Source organism: Macrotis lagotis, chromosome 4, assembly GCF_037893015.1.
Source record: "Macrotis lagotis isolate mMagLag1 chromosome 4, bilby.v1.9.chrom.fasta, whole genome shotgun sequence".
NCBI lineage: Eukaryota > Metazoa > Chordata > Mammalia > Peramelemorphia > Peramelidae > Macrotis > Macrotis lagotis.
In genome coordinates, this window is record NC_133661.1 from 242809009 (window position 1) to 242836249 (window position 27241).

The 27241-nt window shown below is 33.2% G+C and overlaps 1 protein-coding gene across 1 annotated transcript in view; it reads right to left on the bottom strand.

Moving 5' to 3' along the window:
- LOC141522886 (neurexin-3-beta) overlaps positions 1-27241 on the bottom strand; it is a 562426-nt gene that overhangs the window by 187895 nt on the left and 347290 nt on the right. The window contains exons 4-5 of the mRNA XM_074236273.1: positions 7722-7811; positions 1391-1698 (exon numbers count right to left, since the gene is read on the bottom strand). Coding sequence (XP_074092374.1) covers positions 1391-1698; positions 7722-7811 — 398 coding nt within the window. The remainder of the gene's footprint in view (positions 1-1390; positions 1699-7721; positions 7812-27241) is intronic.

Consider the following 27241-nt stretch of genomic DNA (forward strand, 5'->3'; position numbering starts at 1 on the left):
AGAGAAGGCATGAAAGTATGCACACACATGTCAGTACATGTGACCAAGAAAGTTCTTATCTTAGTGGTCTTTCCTAATCATTTAAATCTTGTGTGCTAACACCTGTAGTCCATATTGAAATTGTTCCTTTTACAAGGACTTTTCTAGAATCTTTGTGTCTTTCAAACAACAGAGAAGGGAGAGAAATCATTTCTGCATTGGTCACATACAACAAGAAACAAAATCATCAGCTGTTTAACTGGTGACTCATTTTGGGTTCACCATGTCTACCAAATTTAATGAAAAGATGATGCCAAAGATCAGACTCAGCTGGGTCTCTCTCCAGAGAAGCACTGAAATATTGTACTTTTTACAAACATTAACTACTGGGGGCAATTTTCTCAGTGGATGAAACTTTTTATTTTATGCCAATGTATTGAAGGCTAATAAGTCTATTAACCTCCTACCCCCAACTGATGAGATTTATGAAATCCTAAGGGAACCAGCTGAGTTTTAAAAATTAACCTTAAGCATAATTATTTTCAGATAAATTAAGGAAAAATGCAATGACCATGCCAAGAACACTTAGCCTAGTTAAACACAAGACTTTCTAATTTGCTGCTCATATGTAACTGAAGTATTGTCAAAGTAAAGGAAACCCAGTGGACAAAAGAGGGAGGAGTGATTTAATCCCAAGTGAATAGTAACAGTAAAAATTATATTCCTCACAGATTAGTTTTGCCTTTAGCACAAATTGACCTTAATTTAACAGTATCCATTCTCTCAAATATAAGACATTCATATTTCTAAAAAAGTCCTGTTGAAGATGTGAACTGGACTGAATCAAGATCTACATTCCAGATGATAATAGATTCCCCTGGGGCAGCTAGGTGGCACACTGGATAGAGCACCAGTCCTGGAGTCAGGAGGACCTGAATTCAAATCCAGTCTCTGACACATTATAATAACCTAGCTGTGTAACCTTGGGCAAGTCACTTAACCCCACTGTCTTTGCAAAAACTAAAAAAAAAAAATTAAGTTAAAATATAATAGATTTCCCTGATCATCTTTTTCCTTTTTTGTGATTTGCAAAAATAGTTAGATGAGGGTGCATTTCATGCTGAAAGCACAGTCCATTGATCATTTTGAATAACAGTACTACTGCTACACCGAAAAACATGATTGTAATACTAACCCATGTGCATCATAAGACTTTTATAACTCTCTTCATGATGGTTGTCTCTTTTTCCACTGCTGGGGCTTATTAATATGAGAAACTTAGAGACAAATTTCCCACAAACACTATATGCAGAGTCACCACTCTGCAGAGTTCCATTGACCAGAATACCCATATGCTCCAAGTCACAACAAATACAAGCTGACATGAGGTTTAGAAAGGAATATGCTTTACCTGAATGCTTGCCGTAGAGCGATTCTTCCGAGTAGTGGTAGTTGCCATTGTAGTGGTGGTCTCCATGACAGTTGTAGACATTTCCGGTGGCATGGAAGTTGTAGGTGTTGTCCCCAAAAGAGATGGTACTTCTCCCACGAGCCTGACGCTACCATTAATTTTAATATTAGGGTTGTTCTCAGCTGCCATGTTCAGAACTTTTAAGCCATCATAATAGAGCCCAGAGAGTTGACCTTGGAAGAGACGTCCTTTGTCTTTTCCTCCAATGGCTATTTGCGCCTGAGTGTTGAAGATGGTTAGCTGCCGGCCTAGTGGAGTTGGGTGGAGGAAACAGGATTATTTCCATATATTTCTTTCCTCTTTACCTTACCTGATCAAAATGGACTGAAGGTCAAAAAAAAAAAGACTTCCTAGAGGAATTGGGAGGGGGAAAGGGAGAAAACTGGATCACAGAAATTTGGTAAGGCAAACAAACTACTGTTCTGAAGACACTGCCAAGGTACATATTGCTTTTTGCTGACTAGCTAAGAATCTGAATCCACTGGGATAATAAATATTTTCTACAATTTCCATTTAAGGAAAAGAAATCTTGGTATCTGGTCAAGATGACATATATTCTTCCTTAGTAAATATTCATAATTGACCTAAGAAATTCCAAAAATTAGGTTAAAAACCAAAGAATAATCAGAAATTTCTATGAAGTATTTTATAGAACTATAGCTACATATGATTAATGAACACTCAAAGAGTGTTGAAACTAAAGCTCAAATTGAAAAAAATATAGAGCTTGTTAACTTTAGAATCTGTGTTTATTTCAGCAGATTCAAATTCATGTAAAGTCAGCATAGGGTTAGCTGATCAATAAAAATGTTATTTATTTGCATTCCCCTACAGGATTCACCATACAGCTAACCACACATCATACCATTTTTCCTATTAGAAAATTATTGAAATTTCTGCTTTATTGTGCTCTAAAAGATAGAAATAATAAAACATGATCTGTGTTCACACAAAAATAAGGGTGGTAAATTCACTTACAGCTCAACTCTAACCAGGACCTTAAAAACAGATGATGTTAATTAAAGCAATGAATGAAAGTGTCAGGCAAATAAAGCAGGTGGACTGGAGAGAGGTAAAGGATTCTGGGGGATTTCCTCATGATTATTTTTAGTATTTATTTCTCAATACAAATATGATTCCCAAGATGAGTACCTGACAACATGGGGTTGAGAAGAGTCATCTCATAATCATCTCGATCATCTCATCCCTATCAACCCTACCTTAAAATGCTAATGAATATCATCTGTCATACGCCATGTCTTCTCTGTAATAATAAGACTTAAATAGTTCTCAGAGCATTTTTTTTTCTTAATCAGACATGTGAATTCAACAGAAGAGGGAGTTCCTCAGTCAGGAACTTCTATCAAAGAAACATGGCAATATCTACAATTTGTATTCTAAGAACACGGGAACACAAATTTTCAGTGGCTTGCTCAAGGTTACCTAGCCAGTATGTGCCAGTGGCAAGTCTTGAAATAAGATCTTTCTGTCTATGAGACTAATTCTCTGCAAGACACTATCCTGTCCCTGCTCTCAAAGCTAAATGAAATATATTAGATGACAGTATACTAAAGTTATTTTCTATTGTTATTGCACCAGATTGTCTTCCTTCTGCATTTCCAAATATGAAAGTAAAACAAATTGAAAATGGGGTCAAGCATTCTCAATTACAATTTTTTTTGCCCACATCAGTAAGTTATTAGACAATAGTTCATTTATCCATTTCATGAAGCAATTCAACTGACTGTTTTTCAATTCTAGCACTTAGAATCAATTTTCTATTACTCTCTATCCTACAATGAAAGGTTTATTATGTTATTGGCAGCAAACAGGTCTACCCTGATGTGTTTAGCCTTGACCAGTGTGTAAATTAGCTCTGTTTGAACACATTTTTTAAGGTTTTTCAAGGCAATGGAGTTAAGTGGCTTGCCTAAGGCCATACAGCTAGGTATATTAAGTGTCTGAGGTCGAATTTGAACTCAGGTACTTTTGACTCCAGGGTTGGTGCTCTATCCACTGCTTCACTTAGCTGTGGATACACTTAGGAGTATTGTTACATCCCAGTCAAGCCAATAGACCTGGAAAAATGGAACAGGCACAGAATGGGAAATATCTTTTCAAATAGGATTCAGGAGAAATCTACCAGATTTCCTTATCTATGAGATTATTAAGTCAATATAAGTCAAAAATTGATAAATAAGTACCATATCTTGAGATCTAAGACATTGTAGTAGATGGAACTGGTTAAAGCATTTAGGTACAAGGAAAAAATTTCCTTCTCTATAGAAATATAGGAACATAGTGACCTTAGCAATAGCAGAACTGGACAGAGATCAAAGATGTTATCAAAACAAATCTAAAAGATTTGTAGAGGACTAACCAGTGACCTATGCATATGAATCTATTTCTGTTTCTTAGATCTTTCTCTTTTTCCTCCACAAAATATTAACTTCTCTCAAGGGATCAAACCTTGATACAGAATACTCCTGGTTAACAGATTGAAACTTGGATCTTCCACTGTTCATTTATATTCAATGAAATTCTTTATGAAATTATAAGTTTATTAATCTAATAAAAAATTTTCCTTATCCCTATAACATAAATTGTAACCAGTTGATCCTGTTCTAGCAAAATTCAAGTTTGAAAAAGTCATTTTGAATTGCAGTCTAAAAGTAAGGATGTGTGGGCATAATTTACTCACATTGAAGATTAATGTTATCAAAGATACATTGGCAAAAAAGGGAAGTGCTTTTAGGATAAAAGAGGGTCAGGTAGAGGGAAAAAATGAATGGATTATCATGCTTTTAAATCTGAGTTCCTACACAAGAGGAAGCTTCCGACACTGAAAGATAGCTTAAGAGATTTAGAGTACCAAGAATATTACCTTACAAATCTTTAAATCTCTTGAAATGAATTACTTATTTCTCTAATCTCTACAAATTTAAAATACTGATAATGTGTATAATTAATGCTTATTATTAGTGATGATTATAACAATACTATCATTGAATAATTCTTATTTCTCATCCTGTCATAAATGTCTCATCCTATTTTTCTGTTTCTCATTTCTGATTCTCTTAGATCTTACAAATGAAAAAAAATTCATGAGAACTGTTTTACCAGCATGGCACATGGTAGGCACTTGATAAATGTTTATTGTAATATATTGTAATTAAGTCTGAACTACAGAAGCTCAAAAATAGTAATTTTCCTTTTCCATACTCTAGTTTCCAGTGATTACCTAGAAGTAAACTTGACAACTTGTAGGCAAGCAGAGCATTGAATTTAGATATGGCTTCAATATAGAGGGAGGAAAAACAACTATAGTGGGCTATCTGATATTTCCACTTTTCTATTCCTCCATCATTTCATGGGGTAGTTTCTATTCTATCTCCCTCCTCATGTGAGGCCTACCCTGTCCTTGAACTCCTTCTTCCCCCTTCCTCCTTGTACCCAACACACTTCCAAATTTCTGTCCCAAGTGTGAGAAGATAGCCTTGTATGGTGCAGAGTAGTAGAAATTTTGGTAGAGTGGTATTCTTTGAGAGGTAGAAATTTTGGTCATAATTCTCCAAGTCATATTTACCACTCCACTGTCTAAATCCACAGAATGGGTTGGTTAGAAAACATCTGTCTTGGGTGCAGCTAGGGGACACAGTGGATAGAACACTGGCCCTAGAGTCAGGAAGACCTCAGACAATAATGTCTCAGACATTAATTACCTAGCCTCAGGCAATAATTACCTAGCTGTGTGATCTTGGCCAAGTCACTTAACCCCCATTGTCTTGCAAAAAAAACAAAAAAAATAGAAAAAAGAAGAAAAGGCCTGGCAGTTCTTCCATTTGCTAAGATTTAAATATAAAGCTAAACATGTTTAGTCTTATGTCTTAGACTCAACTATAGTTCTTTTCATCCATGTCTACAAGGGAAATGTTTTTTTTTTAAATAATCCATTAATAGAAATTTAAGAAGACAATATTCAGTCCCTGGCCTATTTATTTTTTAACTTTGCTGAATCATATTTTTTTCAATCAGTCAGGCTCTACTACTAATTCAGATTTATATAGAACTTCTTTTGGTTTCTTTCAGATGCCAATCCTCCTACCCCTTCCCCCAAGTCTTGTCACTTTAGAAATTATTCTTACCTCATTTGACCATCAAGTTCACATGTTAAATTAAATCCTTGTACAGCTACAATAAGTGTTGAACAAAAACTAATTAATTAAACCTCGGAACAACCTTGGGAAATAAGTTGTATTATTTTTCCTCCTCTCAAATGGGAAATCTGAGCTATAAAGGAGTAAATGGATTGTTTAAGGTTAGGAAGTCAGTCAATAGTAGACCCTAGTAAGAAAACAAACTGTGGAATCCTTGAACCAATCCAGTTCCCTATTATAGAACTTACTCTTAAGACCCATGCTAAGCTTTTATTTAGTCACCAATCTATCTTTTCCCTCTCCTTCTTAATGTCTTCTCAAGATTGTTTGGAATGTTTCTAAAATGGTTCCTGAAAAGAGTAGGGGTAGGTGGGTAGGGAAAAGGTAAAGGAATGAAGAGAATGGATAAACATTTACTACTTTTTCACAAAGTCAAAAATGCATTTATATTGCATAATATCATTATACAAGAAAACTGCAGCCTGCATACATTTTTAAAGTTACTTATGCATTTATTAACTCATACAAACTCAATAACTACTTCATGGCACTCTCTTCTTATTCTCTTTGCATTTTAACCCTCTAATAATTATCTGTGATGGTCTACTGACAAAATACTACTATCATCAAAAGAACTACAGGCCAAATCATGACTTCATAATGTTTAGAGAAATGAAAATGCCTGGCATGCTATTAAACTCAGATTTCAAGAGGCAATGGAGTGAAACAAAAGATTACCAAAATAAAATAGCAAAGAACAAAAAGTTTTCTCAGGCACATGAGACTCAGACATGCATCTATTTTTTTTTCTTTTAAAGTGAGGCACTTAAATAAGTGAGGCAATCACTGTCTTTAATGTTAAAAGGACTTTATAAACTTGTATTTACTGAAAAAGTTATTTGCTTTTTAAAGTTATCCTTAATGCTTTTTAATTAGACCACATGTGTTAAAAACAGGGCAAACAGATGAGTCTCAGTAAGGCCTATTTTCAGTATTAGTTGATCCTATTAAACTTCTAGCCAACCTAGAGCTCTCAAATGCTAATGAAGTTATAGGTATTTGTATGCCTCTGTCCATGCACAAACACACAGTAGAATAATTCATAATTTGCTTGTTGTCTCTTATATGAAACTCCCAAAATTCAAAGAGATATCTTTGTGGTCTAAAAATATGATTTATGTATATTTATCCTGGACATTTTGAATGGAAAATGTTTTTCTTAGAAAGGTCATAGCTAACCTTCTAGCAGGTCTTTCATGAAATACAGCATATACTAAGATCAGTTTCAACTGCTGCCCTCTTTTGTTAGAATATAATTTTTATTCTTCTCTCTCTCCCCCCTCAAAATTCAGGGCATGTTATTTCCCTTTCTTGTTTCTCGTTCCTTTTCTATTCTGTTTTAGCAACTTGCACCATGGTCTTATATATAAGATATCAGAATGCATCCTACACTTCCTACTTTCAAAAGTGTCATTTCTTCTACTTTATGGTTAGCAACTAAGACCCAATTAACCTGCAGACATACCTGAACTTTTGCTACTCAAAGTTTGCATTTAAAGGCAAACTCCAGCTATCTCCCTCTCATTATCATTTAAAAACAAATGTTTAAAAAATGTTGTCCTTATAACATTTGTTTTAATCAGTTTAATTATGTTACAATCATTTTATAAACAAATTCAAGCTATAACATTTTAAACCACACTTAAAAGAGAGGAAAGTCAAAACAGCCTCTACGAGATACAAGTTTAACAGGTAGTTTTGAAACTTTTAGAACGCTGTGGTGAGATCATTTAAAACAAATTAAAAAGAATGTCATGCAGTGGTTAAATTGCCATAATACATTTCTTTTTTAAAAGTTCCTGGAATTTCCTGTTTGTGGTTGTTACAATGAGAGTGATCTTAGACTTAGTCCCTTTAACTGAATTTTAATGGCAATGTATTATAGCATGATTTATCAACATATGGCAGGTGGAAGCTGACACAAATTATAATGAAAATTAAGACAGTCATTTATGCAGCAGGCGATTATCATTTAAGGAACATTTATTTGCAGGCTTTAAAAATGAGGGTTTAGAATCAAATGATTTTAAAATGAAAGTTTTAATGATGGTTACCTTTTTCCTGCAGCCACTCTTCTACAGGCCGGTTATATTTGAAGGGGATTTTCTGTTTTACCATTTGGAAGCGTTCATTATCAGTGTTGCCTTTAAAGTTTAAAAAACAGCTTAAAGAACAATCTGAAAAGTCAATATATCATTCAAAAACATCCTAGGTTTGGGGTTGTTTTTATGAAGTTTTAAAAGATAGATATCAATTTATCGTTAATAAGAGGTGGGGTTGAAGTCACTCTGTCCTATGATTAGCATTCTAATAGGTCCTGGATGAAAAACTTGAAATCAGGTTGTTCTTCACTAGGCAGTCCTCAGTCCTTCTTGGGGAATAAAACTTAGAAAGAAAATGGACAGCATTTTAACATATGCCCATTCTTCCAGGACCTTTCTCCTCCTAGCCTGTTAACGTGCTTAAGACTCAAAACTTTCTCTTACCTATAAGCTAATCAGATTTATCGTTGGGCAAATCAGTTGATAAATCAGAAGTTAATCAGAGACCTATAGTCATATAAGTCATTTATATCATCTTTTCCCCCCCAGCATTTTTCCTGAAAAATTAAGAAAAATGAGACCACATACTTCTTTAGAATTTAAAATTCGTTATTTAAATTTTATTATTTAAATAATTATTTAAAATTTGTCTCACCAGTTTATGTTAGGAAAAGAGAATTTTGAATCTGATGGCTATGCACTTTTTATTATGAGAAATAATTCTACAAGTTTCAAAAGAGGGTTCTACCCCCTCTTGCTAAATATTTATAATATCCTGAAGTTGCTATATCTATATTCAAAGGGCCATTAATGTGTTCCTTACATAAAAGAGGTTTGAGAATGTAAAGAACTTCCCAAGATGAAATATACTGAAATATATTTTCAGTTCATTTCACAGGTACTGGTCAAACATCCTTCCTCCTGAGAAGTCCTTCACAAACAATCATTCATTCATGGAGCCTATTAGAAATTCCTTTTCCAAGCATGAAACATCTAATAAGTATGAGGTTGAAACCAAATGCTTTTTGGAGCATCTTTTTCCTCTATACCTGACTCTGTTGTTAACACTCCTGGATGTTATCTTTGATTAAAACAGAACAAGAGTATAAATTTAGAGAAGTATACCCCTAAAAATTGAGCTTCAAATGACTAAAAATATGAAGCATTATTCTTGAAAATATCTGTTTAGTCAATCAACCACTCATAGATAAGTTGGTTATATAATCAAATATATAATCTATATCTATATCTAAATATATGTAGATAGATATAATATATATATATAATTCACGATTTGCAATAGCTCTCTTAGACTTCAACAGTTCATCTGCACTAAAAAGAGAGAGTTTCATATTAAATAAGTGGCTCAAAGCATCAGTGAGAAATATAAAAGCAATTTGTTGGCTAAGTCTCTAGTATAAAGTCAAATAAATAAAATAGTAACTATGGTATTCCTTCTTTAAGTAAATCGATATTTGTAGATTTTTCAATGTTGAGATGATAACATTAAGAATTGAAGCTTATTCACTAATGTTTTCATTTTTATTTTGGACGTTTCTAATTTTCTATTCATTCCTTCTTTGAACTACTTCTTATTATTAGGTAATTCAATTATTTTATAAAAACTAAAATAAATAACAAGGTACACTTAATAGTACTTAGTAATACTCTTTAAATGGTCATGGGAAGGTGGTCATCATGAAGGAGCCAAATTTTAAAGAAGAGATACATTTTTTTCTTCTCTAGGCTATAATGTACAATATTATCTTGGGTTGACCAAGTTCCTAAAACACTGTAATTCTAATTTCTATGACAGTTTCTATTGGGGTAGATAGCCAGCAGTAAAGTGAAAAAAATTACTTTAAAGTTTTCTTTAAGGCATGATTTATCAAAGAAAATATTAAAGGCAATTGACACTTCACTGAGATTTGAACCAAGGAAACCTAATTTTTCTAAGAGAATGTTTATTATTTGGTTGTACAATAATGATCCTTCCTATAATGTCTATTCTGATGGATTATTTGTATTTGAAGATCAACTAATCCAAAAGAATGCCAGAAAAAATTTTTGGAAGTCTAAAAGATTAAAATAGCCTAAAGCATTATAGAATGAGCTAACTTCTCTTCTAATGATAATACAAGGGATATCACAGACTCTGGAATCCTAAAATTCCTCCCTCCACACACCTACACAAAATAACAAAAAAAAAAATATGGAACCATGAGACTATATCAGGATTCTATGTGGTACTGGGCCTATTGAGGTACATTCTGAATGGCAAAGACAACTCACTTTCTATATTTAAAACTCACTGGCATAGCATTTACATAGCATAATAAATCTCATCCTCCTTGGGAAATTTATCTGAGAATTGATCAGAAAATATGTCTGAATTTTCTTAGTAATTTATTGGCTAGGTTGGTGATTCTAATAAATCAAGGTCAATCAAAGTTGAAAATTATTCAATATGTGTGGAAAAAAGAATCAAAGTCAGCAATGGCACTGATGTATTCCCTCCAAGCCCCTTTAATGTCTACTTACTTTCTGTACCACACACACACCTTATGAGCTTATTAAAGTGCCAGTAAAAAAATTCTAGAATTGGAGTAGGTAGAACAACAGAGTCAACTTCCTTGATCATAAGGGGGATGTAAGGAGGACAACTTAGCTAAGATTCAACCTTGGACCTTTCTAAGAATTAGAAAGAGTCATTCTTCCCCACCTCAACTTTAAAAAAAACATTTAGAATAAAAGTTTAAGGTTTATTCCAACCACCAAGAATATCATTCTCTGATATTAATGATTTTGATCTTTCATACTGTTAAAAACTAGGAGAGATGGAAGGTCATTAGAAAATCCAAATTGGTTTAAATTACAACATTAACATCATTCTTAGCATCTTTTCATGTTCTTGTTGGTTTTTATTTTAATTTATCTTAATCATTAGAAAGAAGTAGGTTAGAAACATGTGCATGAGAATGAGTTCATTTGCCCTGAGCTCCATTTGCTATACAGCTTGTAAAGTAAATATTACTTTTAATAAACATATATGTATACACACACACATGAAAAAACTTGAAAAACTGAGCAAATCTTATCAAATACAAATATATTTTGTTAAATTCATGATGATATTGCTACCCATTTTCTAAAATAATCAGCATGAAATTTAAACCAAAAATGACATTGTTGTCACCAAGGAATAGCCTCATGAATAACATGAATTATAATTGAATACCACAAATGATATCATGAATACCATGTCATTGAAAAGAATATGTATTACTGATCATCTACACGAAGGTAACAACTTTTGCTGGAAAGTAGAGGCAGAAGTCTTCCAAGTATCAAACAGGTCTCCATATACTTTGGCAGCAAGTTAGGAAAACAGTCAGAGGTACCTAAGTCTTGTAAAAGATTAAGATGGGAGGCCACATTTTATGTTACCTTAAAAAATAATTCAGATATCTTTAGTCAAGACTAAAAAAATGACTTTTGAAATATTGGTTTCTGCTACATAATAACAGCTCCTGGAGACTTATATATCATGCATTTTATTAGTAATTAAAATTTGGATTCTAGAGAATCAATAAATTGAGGTGAGACCATCATGTCATAACTGGCTCATACACTTGACTTTACTCATTAAATCAAACATCCTTATGTTTTTTCCTGCATTCAACCTTTCACTTAAGTTATGAACAATGGAAAAAAGTAGGAAAGGGAAAATGAATTGAGAGGGAACGGTGGGTAGTCTTTAGATATTTTGCCAATACCTCAAGTTCAAGATTTGGGTCATGTTGAAAGTCTCAAGAGAGTGAATATCAAATGATAGAGAATGAATTCCTACCATATGGTCTAAGCATATCTTATGTTCATTTGAAGTTTTACTTCTTTTCCCTGGCATCCAACATTGTTTTAATGGTAAAGAAACTTCTTTCTGGATTCTATAGTCTTAAGCCAATCTTGCTGCCCCCAAATCATGTTGCCTATAAATGATCATCTGCAACCTAATAGCATGGTGAAAATTCATCCCTAAATCCCATATTTATTTACTATTTTGTCCATCTGCTTTCTTTCAAAATCTTCCTTGATTCAATTGCACCCTAACCTTAGAAAGCTCAATATCCTGCATTTCCCTAAAACTTTTGCCTTTTTTTTGTTCTTTCTCTATTTCTAAAATTCAAGTAAAGCCATTTCCAAAGCAAAGTGGATTCTCAAACTCCAGAAAGTAAAAGAGCAATTCAGGCACTGACAAATGTTATTTCTTGGTCCAAACACTAGTAATGATGATTTACTATTTTAGGGGTGAGGAAGAGTGGCTGAAAGGTTCTGGCAATTTGCAGTACACTGGAAGAAAGCATTTTCTTGCAGGTAGGGTATTAATACAAACTGGTAATGTTGTCAAACCTATGAAAATGTTAATAGGAATGCAATAACACATTCATCTACTTGGAATTAATGCCAAAGGTATTTTTACATTTTCTGATGGAAAGAATAAAGAAAAAGCATGTTTTTGTTTCATTGACACTTTAAAATGGGTCATTATATCTGAGGAACATTTAGTACATGAACACTAGAATGACAGAAAAGAGAAAAAAAATTATAGATTTGAATGAGAAAGTTTCTATGAGTTCATACAACTTCTTCATTTATGTAGAATAACTCATAAGTATAAATGACTATAATTGATACTTGGGAAAATTATAAAGATACCTCTTGAACTGACCCCCTGTATTTAAACCTTTCAGAACCAACACATCATTTAAGAAAGGGATGATATACAATACCCTCTTGTAGTGTACGTACAATGCTTTGAAACTCAGTATTTAAAACTGAATCCCAGAAAAGAAATAATTTTATATAACAATAATTTTGAATTACCTATCCCAGAGGGATTTTGCCTTGACCTACAATTTCATTGGTGTGGGGGAATTCCTGGTGAGAAAATTACTTTGCCAATGCAGATTGGAACCTTCTTTGTAATTTATAATCATAACGAGTCACCTGAGACATGGAGAGGGTAAGAGACTTTTCCAGGTTCACAGAGTGTGTTTGTCAGAGATTGAACTAAACTCAGGTCCTTCTAACTCCAGGGTCAGCTCTCTGTCCTCCTTGTCACATTGTCTCATAAATGAAATAATACCTTGTTTTCTTTTTTAAAAAATACCTTAAAAATCAGGTGCTTTCTAAACTGTGTGAGAAATAATCTCACCATTCAGAAGAATAATTTGGAACTATTCCCAAAGAGCAATAAAATTGTGCCTATCTTTTGGCTCAGCAATGCCACAAATGGATCTCTATGCCAAAGATTTTTTTTTTAAAGAAAAAGACTTTATATGGTCAAAAAATATGTATAGCAGTTCTTTTTATGGTTATAAAAAATTGGAAATTGAGGGGATGCACATAAATTGGGAAATGGTTGAATCAGTTGTAGTATATTATTGTGATGAATACTATTGTGTTATAAGAAATAACAAGCAGGATAGTTTCAGAAAAATCTGAAAAGGCTTACATGAATTGATGCAAAGTAAAGTGGGCAGAAGCAGAAGAACATTGTACATAGAAATAGTAATGATGCACAATGATCAGCAATGGATGACTTAGCTATTTTCAGAAATACGACAATATTAAAAAATTACAAAGGACTTAAAATGAAAAATGCTGTCTCCAGAGAAAGAACTGAAGCACACCTTAAAATAAAAACTTTATTTTTCTTGTATTTTTGTCTGTTTTCTTTTTTCAACATGACTAAAATGAAAAATTTTTACATGACTGTACATGAATAACCTATATCAAATTACTTGCCTAATCAGCAAGGGAGGAGAGAAGGGAGATAGGGAGAAAATTTGAACTGAAAGTTTTAAAAAATATATAAAAATTGTTTCTTCATATAATTGGAAAAATGGTAATATAAAAAAGTCAGGTGCTCAAAGTTCTATACAAGCACAATCACATTCATCTCTATATTTATGTGAAAAAAGAAACAAAGCATAAAATTTAATATCAAAGATCAAACTTATGATGAGTCATGGTGAAGGAACAAATTTCTAAAAAGAAAAAAATTGTTTTCAGAATGCAATTAATTTTTCCAAATAACAAGAATTAAATTAATGACACTTTCCAGACTATTAAGTTGTATCCCAAGATCCATATCTTAATCCAAAATTTTCTTACCCATGGTGGTCCATGGAGAATCACCTCCTGATTTCTGGTATTCTTCCTACCTTTTCAATGTAACCTATTTTTCTTACCTCCCTAGAAGATTTGATTTCCCCTGTTAAACTCTATCTTTCGAACTGAGAAGTGTGGCAAACAATATGGGATACAAACTTTTCCCTTTTCTAGAAGGCTACATTCATGGTTGCACTAATCTTTTCACTGTCACTTCCTCCCCAGATGTTCTTGCCCTAGTTAAAAGAATTTCTTACTATAGTTCTAGGTATCCTTTATCCCAAAATATTCAACTTGCTCACAAAAGCAATCTGCTTTTCACTAGAGATAATTATTAAAGAGTCTACTCTGAAACATTAATATAAATATTAGATGTGGTAGCTATTGTTACTACTTAATGGATAAATGTAACATCTCATATATCCATTGATAAGATGCTATTACTGATACAACATAAGTAGAAAAAGTGTTGTGAGTTGTTTCCATCACTGGTGATTAGTTCACATGCATTTACTGACACTCCTAAGTTAAATCTTTCTTATTCCCTCCTAGGTTAAATCTTTCTTTCCTAATGTCATTGATCTACAAACTATTTGACTACAGTTGGTAATGAAATCTATGACCATGGGATAAAAGGAAGCTATTTGGGATCACACCAAAAATCAAAAACATAACTTTGGCCCCATTAGCAAGATACTTTATACATTCCAATATACGATCTACATTTGTACTATCCTCTCTGGAGAACTGTTGTATTAAGTAATTAAAGATGAATTAAAATAAGAAAGACATTATAACAGGTAACTTGTTTTTTCATATCCTTGTTCCTTCTGCAGTCTTCCTCGTTTCCACAAATCCTAAACCTGAAAGAAATTTCTACTTAGAGCCTCTATTCAACAACACCCTGCCAGGTCTAGGAGACTGCTTCCCTCTAAACTTTTATCTTCTGCTATAATTTATTACATTAATCACCAAAGAAATCTATTCCAAGGTGACAAGCTTAACATTGACTCTTGATTATATGCTTCAGTCTTGAAAATATAGCATATGATGGGGTAAACAGAGATATAATATAATATGAAAATTGATTTTTTTCTTGTACATTTCTGTTTTTGCCCTTCTGAAATTATATTGAAATGCAGACTGAAAACAGAAAAGACGATTTTATTTTCTGAGTCTGGCCTACTTTCTTTTCAGTATAATTGATTATTTCTCTTGCTATAGTACTCAAAAACTCCTTAGAAAATTAAACTGTTTTTTAAAAAAGAAAAAATAAAATGAAAGTATACTAAGAGTTTTTCCTATATAATGATTCATTAGTGTCTGTTTTTTTAATCCTTTTCACCTTAAAACTTTAAGTTTGATCCTCAGCTAACTAAAAATTGATTCTTTTAAGATTTCTATGTCAAAATTTGTATTCATTTATTTCCTGTTACAAAGCCATATTGCTATTTTGGCTCTGTGTGTGTGCGTTTTTGTGTGCATGTGTGTGTATGTGTATGTGTCTGTGTGTCCGTGTGTCTGTGTGTGTATGTCTGAGTATCTGTTTCTTTATCTCCCTGTCTCTTTCTCTCTGGTTCTGTAAACATTATTTAATTTCTTTGGTTTTATCATTTCCCTATTATTCCTTTTCAAACTGGAACCAATTCAGTCTAGAAGATAAGTGAAGATGGACCTGCTTGAGAAAAAACAAAACCAAAAAACCATGCTCATGCTCCAATCTCTTCTCTCTCTCTCTCTCTCTCTCTCTCTCTCTCTCTCTCTCTCTCTCTCTCTCTCTCTCCCCCTTTCCCTGTCTCTCTGTCTGTCTGCCTTTATCTCTCTCTGTATCTTTGTGTTTCTCTGTGTGTATATCTCTATCTCTCTGTTTCTTTGTCTCCTCTGTTTTTCTGTGTCTGTGTGTGTGTGTGTCTATGCATGTGTGTATGTATGTATGTACACAAGATATAGTGGAGAAGTCAAGAATTTTGTAGGAAAGATTTCTTTGGAAAACAAAGACCTAAATAGTCATGCTCAGTATTCCCTATTCCACCCCAAATTCCTGTTACCATAGAATACATATATATAATTGTAAAAAAATCATCCATTATTCGAACACAAAATTCTTGGTATAGCTAACTGGTGTAAAATATGGCTAGAAAAACTGCTAAATTCAATTGCAAAACATAAAATTAATTTAACAAATGCAAAATTAATACATTTGTGTCTTACTTTTCTCAGTGTTTTCTTTCACTTATATTATTTAACTAATATACAGTGGCCTCTGTGATCATATAACCCCCTCTATTCCATTATTAGCTGGAAGATCAGTGTTTTTAAAGATAGACAACTTAAATGTTTAAAGATTCTCTCTCCTGCCTTTCTTGAACAAGGGGAATATCAGTATCAGAGCAGCTTATACCTCCATGTAGCATAGTTTATGTATGTAAATCTAAATAAAGATGGAGATATAGTTGCAGGGTATATGCTGAACAGAAATCTGTATATCATTTCATATATCAAAATAGGCATAGTTCAAAGTATTCTTTTTAAACTAGAATTATACTGAAATATATCCCTATTAAATGTCAACATTCAGTCCACCATACCAAAAGAATTTTGAATCCCAATTCTACTGTTTAAGATAGAAGTGATGACTGAATTTCCTATCACCTTCAAATCTAAAACCTTTGTTTAAATCATCTGCTTCTTAGAAAAATATGGTTTTTCAATGTCTAATTCACTGTAACTGCAGATACCTTGCTTCTACCTGAAACTGAGATTCCAAATAGAAATTGCTTTGAAACTATTTTTCCCTTTTCAAGAAACTCATTCAACTTTTGTTGTGGAATAGTTTCAAAAACATATATTCATACAAATGGGAGGAATTGCTAGGAGAACTATCTATACCCAAACTGACTTAATCTAGAAAGCATGACATTTTAAAGGAATTTTAGAAATTGAACCAGCTGAAATTATTGAATGTTTAATATGTCATTTAGTACAAGATTATGCAACTAGTTTATGTATATACTACTATAATATGGTACAGAATCAAAATTTTCCTGATGAACCTCTGGGAATCTAAAAGCTATTTGATATCTTAGATTCATGTAGTACCTTATTAGCATGATTTGAAAATTAATTCAAATTAATCTATTAGCGAGTACTATCACATAGCCTCAAATCTGGCAGCAAAGGACAACAATAAATAATGATATATTTGAGGAAATACTATTTAGAGAAAGCTCAAAGGTTATGATATTACTAAGAACAAAAAAACAAAACAAAACATGCCCTGCAATCTTAAATCTTAAAATATTGAGCCATAAACTCATAAACTTATGCAATAAAACTTATTGATTTCATTAATTTGAGAAATAATGTAGCAACTACTGACAAAGAAAAAGAAATCATAAAATTCATCCAGATGAGATCAAACATATGCAAGAAGAACCCCTCAAAAATCATTTTTGAAAGATGTGAGGATTGTAATTCAAGGAGAAAATGTAAGAAGAATTAGAATATTTCTGTGACATTTTGTCAGGCAAAGTAAATGAAAAAAAATACTCCAAAATATCACATTCTACAGTAAAGAGATGACAAATTCTTAGTATAGGAAGAACTGTGGATCTCAAATTTTGAATGAATTCCAAATTATGATTTTCAAAAAATCTAAAGAATTATTAAATTATTAATATAAATCAATGTAATTAACATAAATTATTAATATAAATTATTAAATTATTAAGTTTAGTTGGAAGCTATAACCTTACTTGGATTCATGTAAGGAGTTGTGAACACCACACCACGGCAAACTGGAGCTGGAACAGGTACAATGTGGTGGAAAAGATTAAAGACCACCTATGGTGTTACTAATGAGTCCATATGTTACTGGTTTGACTAAAAAGGAAAAACAATAATTTTGGAGTAGAGTTAAAGGAATTGGTGAAGCAAGAATTCTGTTTAGGAGATCCTGCCTTATGCTGGGGAAAGAAGTATATTGAAGTCATGATTCTACTGATTCAGTAAACAAACAAATAACAACAAAAAACCCCAACACATAATCCAAGAACTTTATGATTTCTTGCAGAAATACAAAAATGGTGGCTCATGACTGTAACTGCAGTAACCAAGAGACTGAATCTAGTCAGATGACTGAGCTCAGGATTTCTGAATGGAAGGAGACTAAGCTAATCAGATGTCTGCATTAAATCTAGCATAGTTTATGGGAGAAGTTACCTTAAAAAAATCCATACTAAAATCAAGCAGGTCAAAATTCCCTTACCAATCAGTACTGAGATTGGAAGGTGAATATTGACTGCCTTCTAGCCTTGGAAAGCTATGGAGAACCACACTCAAAGGAGAAAACAGTAAGGATAAAAATTGGGAACACAATTGTTTTCCATTTCCATTTATACAGATTATGCATCTGATGCCAAAACAGCAGTTCAATAGTTGAGCTTGTGAAGGAGAGACAGCAGGGTACCAATAGGGAGAAGCAAAAAGGTGAGTGGTCTCTATCCTTTCCTGTGTCAACCATCTAATACTAGAGAAGTATAGGATGAAGTGATGAAAGGCTCTATGGGATAGCTGACCCAAATTTTCACTCTTTCTCCGTTTATAGATAGATTGGTTAGAAATAGAAAGGTCTAATATGGGAGAAAAGAACCACTCTATGTGTTATGATTTGACTGTCAGAATAAGGTCTTCCCATTTAAAAACCTTTCCTATCTCAGTTTTAACTTGTTGCTATTTTTAGCAGCATTTATTTTTTGTTTCTACTTACACTTTAGAACTCAGTCACATTTGGAATAAAAAGAAAAGACTGGAAACTATCAGTACGGAATGAATTACATTATACCTGAACAAAAAATACTTGGAATGATGTTAGAAAACAAATGTGAAAGGACTGACAGAAGCAACACGGAAGATTCAAAGTCTTAAAAACCTCATCTGTAAAATAAAGAGATATTTGAACTGATGCAAAGAGAAATAAGTACAATCAAGAGGGGGAAAAGTGACAAAATGAAATGTAACAATATAAATGAAAAAGTCACTGAGAGGAAGTTGAATTAAGCACAACAGAAAAAACAGTGAAGTTTTGGAGAAGAAATAAATACACCTCATTTACAACAAAAATTGGGGGACTTCTAGGACAGAATATTGTATATATTATTAATATTTGATGTTTTTGCTGCTTTTCATCACAAGAAAAGATAGAAACAGAGACACATGAGAAATTACTATAATATAAAGAAAAAGGACAATAAATATTTTAAAATTTTTTAAGGGGAAAAACTTGAAATCTTAATATTTTAACTGATAACTCAAAAAAGGCATATATGTTTATAAAAGAAAATCAATATATTAAGTGACAACTCAAAAGAAACATAATATCCATTAAATATATATATATATATGTATATACATATATATACTTGTCTGTGTACAGGCCCATGTATAATGATTATATTTGACACTAAAAAACAATTATTCAAGAGTCAACACTTTATCTGTATTTGTATTATCAAGGCCAACTATTTGAAAAGGATATTTGCTTTTTAAAGAGGTACTTGTAAAAAAAATTGCTTAAATTTACTATTTTTCCAATTTACAATATACAACAAAGCCAGATTAACACTTTTATGTGCTACCCTCTCTAGTTAAATCATAAGGCCCTGACAATATGACATGTAAATAGAACATTAATTGCTGTTTCTTGGTCATGACTTTAGTCATTAGTGAGGGAGAAATTTCATAGTTTTTTTAGAGATAGAACTTTATCTGGTGAATCTTCTGTATCTTGTGGGCACTCATAATTAAGAAGCAACTATATTCATAATCTACCTAATATTGCCTCAAAATATTTATGTCCTAATGACATTGCTAACATATCATAAACACACCCATCATGATGATCTTAATTTCCCTGAAACATTGTTCCATTGATAGTACCAATTAAGCCCAGATTCAGGGTATCCCATTATGTGAGAATCTTGTCCATCTCATTCAATTATCTTAATTCCCATGGAATTAGTTGTGACTTCTAATGTTGTTAAGCCTACATCAGGCCTAAGTCACCGTCTGGGAAAAATTAATGAATGATATGAGTTGGGGTATACTGGTATTAAATTTATAAGGGGCTATGAGACAGATTTGATAGGAATGATTCAGTATTTTTCACTTATTATTTCTGTGAGTGATAGAGTTGAACAGAACAAAGAAAAATAGGAGCTGAGTAGGTGAAATCAGAGGGATCTACTCTCCTTCAAAAGAGGAATGTGAAATGCCATCATTTGTGATATTTTTAACTGAACTAGACATATCACTAAAGTCTACATCATAGGAAATATTTCTGAACTGGCCAGGGAAATGGACCAGATAACCTAGTCCTCTTACTATCTTTAATTGCTATGTTCCTTTGAATTTCACCTCTCAGAAATCTGCTTTCATCTTTGCAATAATGATCCAAAAGAGATTAAAAGAGGGCCCTTGAGTGACTCAATCTGCCTGAGTTCATGCAGCAACTATAGATGAACCAATGCTGTCTTGTTAAATAGCACTTATAGCATTAGTAAGTACACAGGATAATTAGATTGAAGAGATGAGTTGCAGGGAAGAGTGCAATTTTCTGATGCTCCCAACTTTTTATTGGTTATTACTGTCAACTGTTGATTATTCTCATTGCATCAGAGTTCACAGAAGGGTTTTCATTTCCTGTTCACCCTGATAACCTAAGGATTTTGCCCTGACACCTCACTTTAAATGACTGTTCAGCAAGGTACAGTAAGTACTAATGGGAGAACAGTACTAATTTCATCATTTACCCATCCTGCTGTCTTCAAAGAAGAATAGGCACTGTGCCTGTGCAAGTCTCTTTAGATAGTCTCTAGTACCATGCCACAGGAAGTTAGTTTCTGGATCTGTATTTTTGGAAGTGGGTGATTTTGATGGAGTCTGTCTTGACTCCCAGGGAAAAGGGGAAATATCAATATTAGGGTGGTTGTATGCCAGCTATGTCAGTCTACTTGGTTATATTATCCCAGCAGGCAATGTGATCTGAAGAGCATTCTACATTCAAATTGTTGATCCCCTGGTCAATTGTTTGCCTTCAATATGTAGCAATGTGGAGACATTGGGAACAAGATGAAGGAAAAACCAGATACACAAGAAAATTCAAACATATATCTTGATTATTCCATTTGGATACAAAACCAAAGCAAGGATGTGACAAAAAAACAAATAAAGATACAAAGATATAATGATTTGATAATTTGGATTTGCTAATTGAATGTTTCATCTTCAGACAGCATTACTGTGACCTATCAATCTACTGCTGTCATTTATTTTAAACTGTTTACAAAACAAAACCCTGTATATCAGATAAATTGTGTAGCATCCTAGAGCATGAAAACAAAATTGGCTCTCATGATCTGAAGTTATGGACAAGTCATGATTTTATAAATCCAAATGTTGTTGTTTTGCTGTTTTTGACTTCATTCTCAAAGAAGAGCATGACATCACCATGACATGCACATGAATTGGATTAGAGTGAGCGGGACTGTTCTAAGTCACCAGCCTCACTTTTTCCTCCAGAGCTATTTGGGTGCAGTGACCAGATATGAATTAGGATGACTGGAGATGGCTCCGGATGTGAGGCAATCAAGGTTAAGTGACTTGTCCAAGGTCACACAGCTAGCAAGAGTCAAGTGATTGAGATTGGATTCCTGTCCTCCTGACTTCAAGGCCAGTGCTCTATCCAGTCTGCCAACTAACTTTGTGTGTGTGTGTGTGTGTGTGTGTGTGTGTGTGTCTCAGAGGATCAAGAGGGCTTATACTCTATCATCACATTTTACAAAAAGAATCTGGAAATCCAGAGACTTAAAGTAACTTACTTGAGTTCACAAAGTCAACTGGGGGACACAGTTGCAAGAGAAAACTAGTTTCCTGATTTCCGTTCTAGTACTCTTTCCTCTATACCATATTGGATTAAAAAAAAATGCAGATTCAAGACAGAGTAGAAGATAAGTATAGTCTCAGCATGCCCTCTATTTTCAAAAAGAAGTATAAGTTAAAAGCTCTGGCCAGTAGGTTAAGAATGATCTAGCCTGGGAGAGATTAAATATGATCAAGTCTGACCAGGAAGGATATAGAGAACAATAAATACTTGTAGCAAAAGAGGGGACTACTTTAAAAATGGCAATGGAGTGGTTGAACCAAAGACCACAAAGAAAGCTAGAGAAATTGTGAATGATAGGAAAAGAGGAAAGCATTTTACCTGATAAACAGGAATCCATTTTGCATGAGCAGAATTTATCTTAGCTGAGTAGAAGCAAAAGCACTTGACTTATACTACAAAGTTTATTTTGCATTTTATTCTTGCATTATGCAGTAGTACTAGTCTACTGTTAGAAATTTATCAGGATATTTGCTACTGAGAGTGTAAAAATTATATTTGCATTTTTAAAAAACACAGGTGAATCGATTATATATATACTTGTTTCACTCAATTTTCTATGCCCAAATAAACTTCAACTCAGAGGCTAGAATTCTCAAAATATCCAAAACTTAGTATTGAGGGAGGGTTGTCCCAGTTAATTCATTTCTTTAATGTTAGTTTATCTCTCCTTATTCCAGCTCCAAGAGAAGCACTATAGAAAGTTAAGAAGATGAAATTTCCTTTTACTTTTAAATCCTATTTAGCCATTAGGTGACACAGTTGGTAGATTATTGGTGTTAGAATCTGGAGGAGTTAAGTTAAAATACTGCCTAACAATCTACTAAATGATCTTGGGCAAGTCATGACATCATTCTCAGACTCAATTTCTTCATTTGTAAAGTAGCAATAATACCAGCCTGCCAAAGTTGTTGAGATGATCATTTAAGACAAATTGCTTAACAAACTTAAAATAGCTATATGAATCCTAGCTATAATGATAATTTATACTATCACACATAATCTAATAAGATTTAGGGCTAAAAATTCAACATTAAAGACCATCTGAGTCAACTGCCAACACTACCAACAAATGCGGAAATGGAGACTCAGAGAGAGGATGGAAGATCCCCTAAAGATCACAGAGGAAGCAATTTGAGTTGAGCAGAATTTTGAACCCATCTCCTCTGACTCCAAATCCAGTACACTTTCCTTTCTATCACATAAGTTTTAAACATATAATAGCCAAGATTATCATCCCTATTGTTGTGATGTAGGTCTATTGGATTCTTATAAATAAATGAAATAAATATTCAATATTGAATAGCGAGAATTCATCATATATTTCATTATATGAGCAAACAGTTTAATTAAACATTGAGACTAGCAATTACAAGTTAGGCTGTAGTTTATTTCTAAGTAAATGTTTAATAGTGCTATTACAATGCTCTCTGTGTGCCCTAAGAAAGACCAGTTAGGGCAAAGTTTTTGTGAATAATATAATCTAAGTGAACTTACATCTGTAAAGGAGTTAATAAGGTTTGCCTTTTAAACTGAAATGTGAGTGCTTCTATATGTGTAGACCTGAATGTAGTCATCTGAAAGGTAGTTTTCTGTGACATGACAACAGCCTATATGCCCAAATTCCAGGGATTAATGCCAAATAAGGTAGTTAGCTTTGTACAAATAAAAGACATTCTAAAGTCCTAAGACTGCAGCTCAAATCTTAACCAATTTTTCTTCATTTAAAAAGAAATTATGAAGGTGGTCAAGAGCAATGAATAAGAGAAAATAGCCTAACTCAAACTTAAAGCACACTGATATTTTACAGGTCAGCATTATATCTTTTTTAAAATATTATTTTTTTTCTAATTACATGGAAAGGTAGTTTTCAACATTAATTTTTTTATAAGTTTTTGAGTTCCACATTTTTCTACAACCCTCTATTTTCTCCCCTCTCTCCTTGACAGCAAGTAATCTAATAGGGGTTATGCATGTACAATCAAATATATTATATCTTAATGGGATTCAGAGGGTTATAGCTTTTTATTTTTTTTAAATATCTCAACCTTGTGATTTGCACTGAGTAGTGTCTTCATCAAATTGTCACCCTGCGAATATGTGTCTTGGCTTCCTTTGGGTTCTCCGCCATCAGCATCTTCAAATTGTGTAACATAACCACTGTCTTATTAGTTGATTTTTTTACATATATTAAGTTTTTAGAAAATGTCTTAAAAATCCATCAATGAAATTTTGCATTTTCCCCTCAACTCATCCCAACCAGAAGGATTGGAAGGCTTGCTGGGGAACCATATAAAGATTTATAAGAAAAATCAAATATCATAAGGACAAACCATTGGTAAATATCATTTGGGGGTCTAATTAAATGTAACTTTCTTTGAAATTCAGAGTTAAGAATAACTCTTTGCTTTTAACTTCTCTTTCCTCTCCACCCAACATTTTCTGCAATTTTGTGCACTGGAGATATTGACAAGGATTTCAGAGGAGAGGAGTAGGTTATCTTTATCTCTTTGTGATGAGCCAAAATATGATTACTATTGATTGAGTGGATTACAGCATATAGTGACTTTCATTGCCCTCAGTGCTTTATAGAATTATAAATGGCATATAATATGTGAGAAGGGGGAGAGTTTATTTATGTACATATATATATATATATATATATACATACACACACATGTGTGTATGGAAGAAATATGTACATTTTCTATAAATGTATACATATCTATATTGTTATTATTTTTCATTATTGGATATTTATGTAATATTTTCTTGAGAATAGTTTAATATATCTTAAAGCCTTTAAAGAGATAGACCTAGATGTTCTTAGTATCTTTCCTTTGCAGGGATTAATTTGAGAAGGATTTCAAGATATAAAATGTTTCTGTTGAAAATAAATCACATTATTAGATGGGTGCTAAGTAATGATTTAGCCTAAGATAAAAAAAATCAATATTTTTGACCCTAAATGTCTTATTCTAGTGTTATTTATATGATTAATGTTCCCATTCTATAGGAAAACTGAGAAAGTAAGTTTATATAACTTTTCCAAGGTAATAAGATAAATATTGTGCTCTATGGATGGGACAAGGCTTTGAATTTATTAAAAGTTTGTGAATTTATTTAAACATCTCCAATCAGCAATTGCTCGAGGGTTCTTTATATAATTATCTAAAATTTTTATCATATAGACAGGTCTACCTCTGTATGCATTTGAGTTAGCTCAGTTTATGTATAACAGAGTCTGAAGAAGCTAAAGTTGTCAATTTGATCCCTAAACAGGTTTTGCATAAAGGTAAAAAAAAAAGAGGGGGGTATAACTAATAGGTGTTTTACTCACATTGAATATAATTGGATCTAAGGGAATGCATAAAAGTCTATATATAGTTCCCTGACAAATCCATTCCCTTCAGGACCAGAACTTGAAGTCCAGTCTTATATGATTTAAGATATAAGCATAAAATTCAGTATTGTGTGTTATTTAATTTTTAGAAGGATATACTAGGGTCAGAAAACAGAAATGTACACTGAATGCAGTGCTAATAGAAAAAAAAATAATTTCCTCAATCACCTTCCTGTCCACAAGCCCTACCCAGTCTCAGAGGTATCCCTGATAAGTCTCATCTTTAGTAACTATAACAACCATCACTTTATCTGATGTAATTCCTCATCATTATAACAAGCTCAATTGTGTTTCCTGTAATTCCTTTACAAATAACCTTGAGTCGTGTGTATGTCCGCTTAATATCTCAAGAGAGGATCTGGGTGTTCTCCCTAAATTCCTGCCCCCACCTCTTCCCTCCTGGGGAGAGAGAAAAAATTATCTCTGGCTGTCTTCTGGGTGGCTGCCTTTAATCTCAGGATTAGGCAGAAGCCCACAGTTCCCCTTGAAAAGCTTATCAGCTTCCAAGAGACATTTACAGGGAGAGAAAGGCTCTGGGTTTGATAGTGGTAATTGTATTTAGCTTGTAAGATACAAGGCTATTTATCTTGTGACTGGAAAATCACAGAGGAGAAAAGAAGTTTGGCCTACATAACCAAAATTAAACCCATCTCCATTCTTCCCTTTTACTCTGCCCCTTTGTCCCCATCCTCTCCTCATTCACCTTCCTACCTCCTTATTACTAGGCAATAAAATAGAACTTCATTTAATAAAGGTAAACTCATGTAGCATATCTCCTTAGAGATGGTATGGAAAGGGAGGACAAGATCAAAAAAGATATACAGTATCAGTGCCCAGCGTGCCCCCAAATCGACAATGAGGTTTACCTCCTGACAAAGAAGAGGGAGATGGCATAGGTGCCCTGAACTACAGTGCATTAGAAGCAAGTATGAGGCATGAATTTTGACAAGACTTGATTCAACCAGGGTTGTTCACACCGGTGAATTTCCTGGATATATTTGACAGTGTTAAGTGTGATAAGAGGTATCACATTCTGCAGGCTCCAGGAAGAACTATTTTTATAACCAAGTAAAACTATCCATTGAATTTTCAAAATCTCTTCTTTCTTGTTTTTGTATATAGGGCACAGTTTTGGGGAGAGGGACTGTCATGGTCATCATCCATTTCTAGTCATAGAAATTCAACTCCTCAGCTTTAGCCACTCTAAAGTTACATTAACTCTAGGGAGTATTATCCACAAAGGACCATAATGGTGAGCAATTACTTATGGTCTTTTAACCATTGCAGATTTGAAGATAGGTTAAAAATCTGGCTTGAGCAAATATTAGCTCATTACTTCAGCTTTTTGAACCTCCATTTAATTTATGGTGGCATACAAATAATGATATTACCTGTCCCGCCCTTTTTCATTCCAATACTCCAATGGATCTATGAACTAACTGATGTAGGTATTGCTTCTTAATGATGTAGATTGCAAATCACCCACACTATGGAACTCTCATCCATATCCTGCCTCAAGTTCATCTAAGTAGGTCCACCCAACATGCTAAGGGCCTTCCGTTCATTCCCTTGACATTGCACGATACCAGTGGAGTTCAAAAGCAATTATTGGTAATCAGTTGTCATCAGTATCTGACCAATTCATCTTTATTTTTTTTCATCAGACACATTATTTGTTGTTCCTTTAGATATTTTTTCCTGTAGAATTTCTCTTTTTGGTAATATGTGGCAATCTGCTCACACCTACTATACATTGTTCCATGGAACTTTTTTGTGCCACTCCCCCAACTCCAATTCTTACTTAGTTTTAGTGTTTTGTAGCTTGCTGCCACAATATACCACCAGAAGAATATTGTAGTTAAAAAGATAGATATTTGGGGATGAATTCCCTGGTCCAAGGCAACCCAAGGAGTAAAATGTTATAAGAAATAAATGAAATAATGTTTATGAATGCAGTTAAAGAGCCAGAAAACACTAAACTGCTTCAAAATGGTGATATTATTATTATCTTGCTTC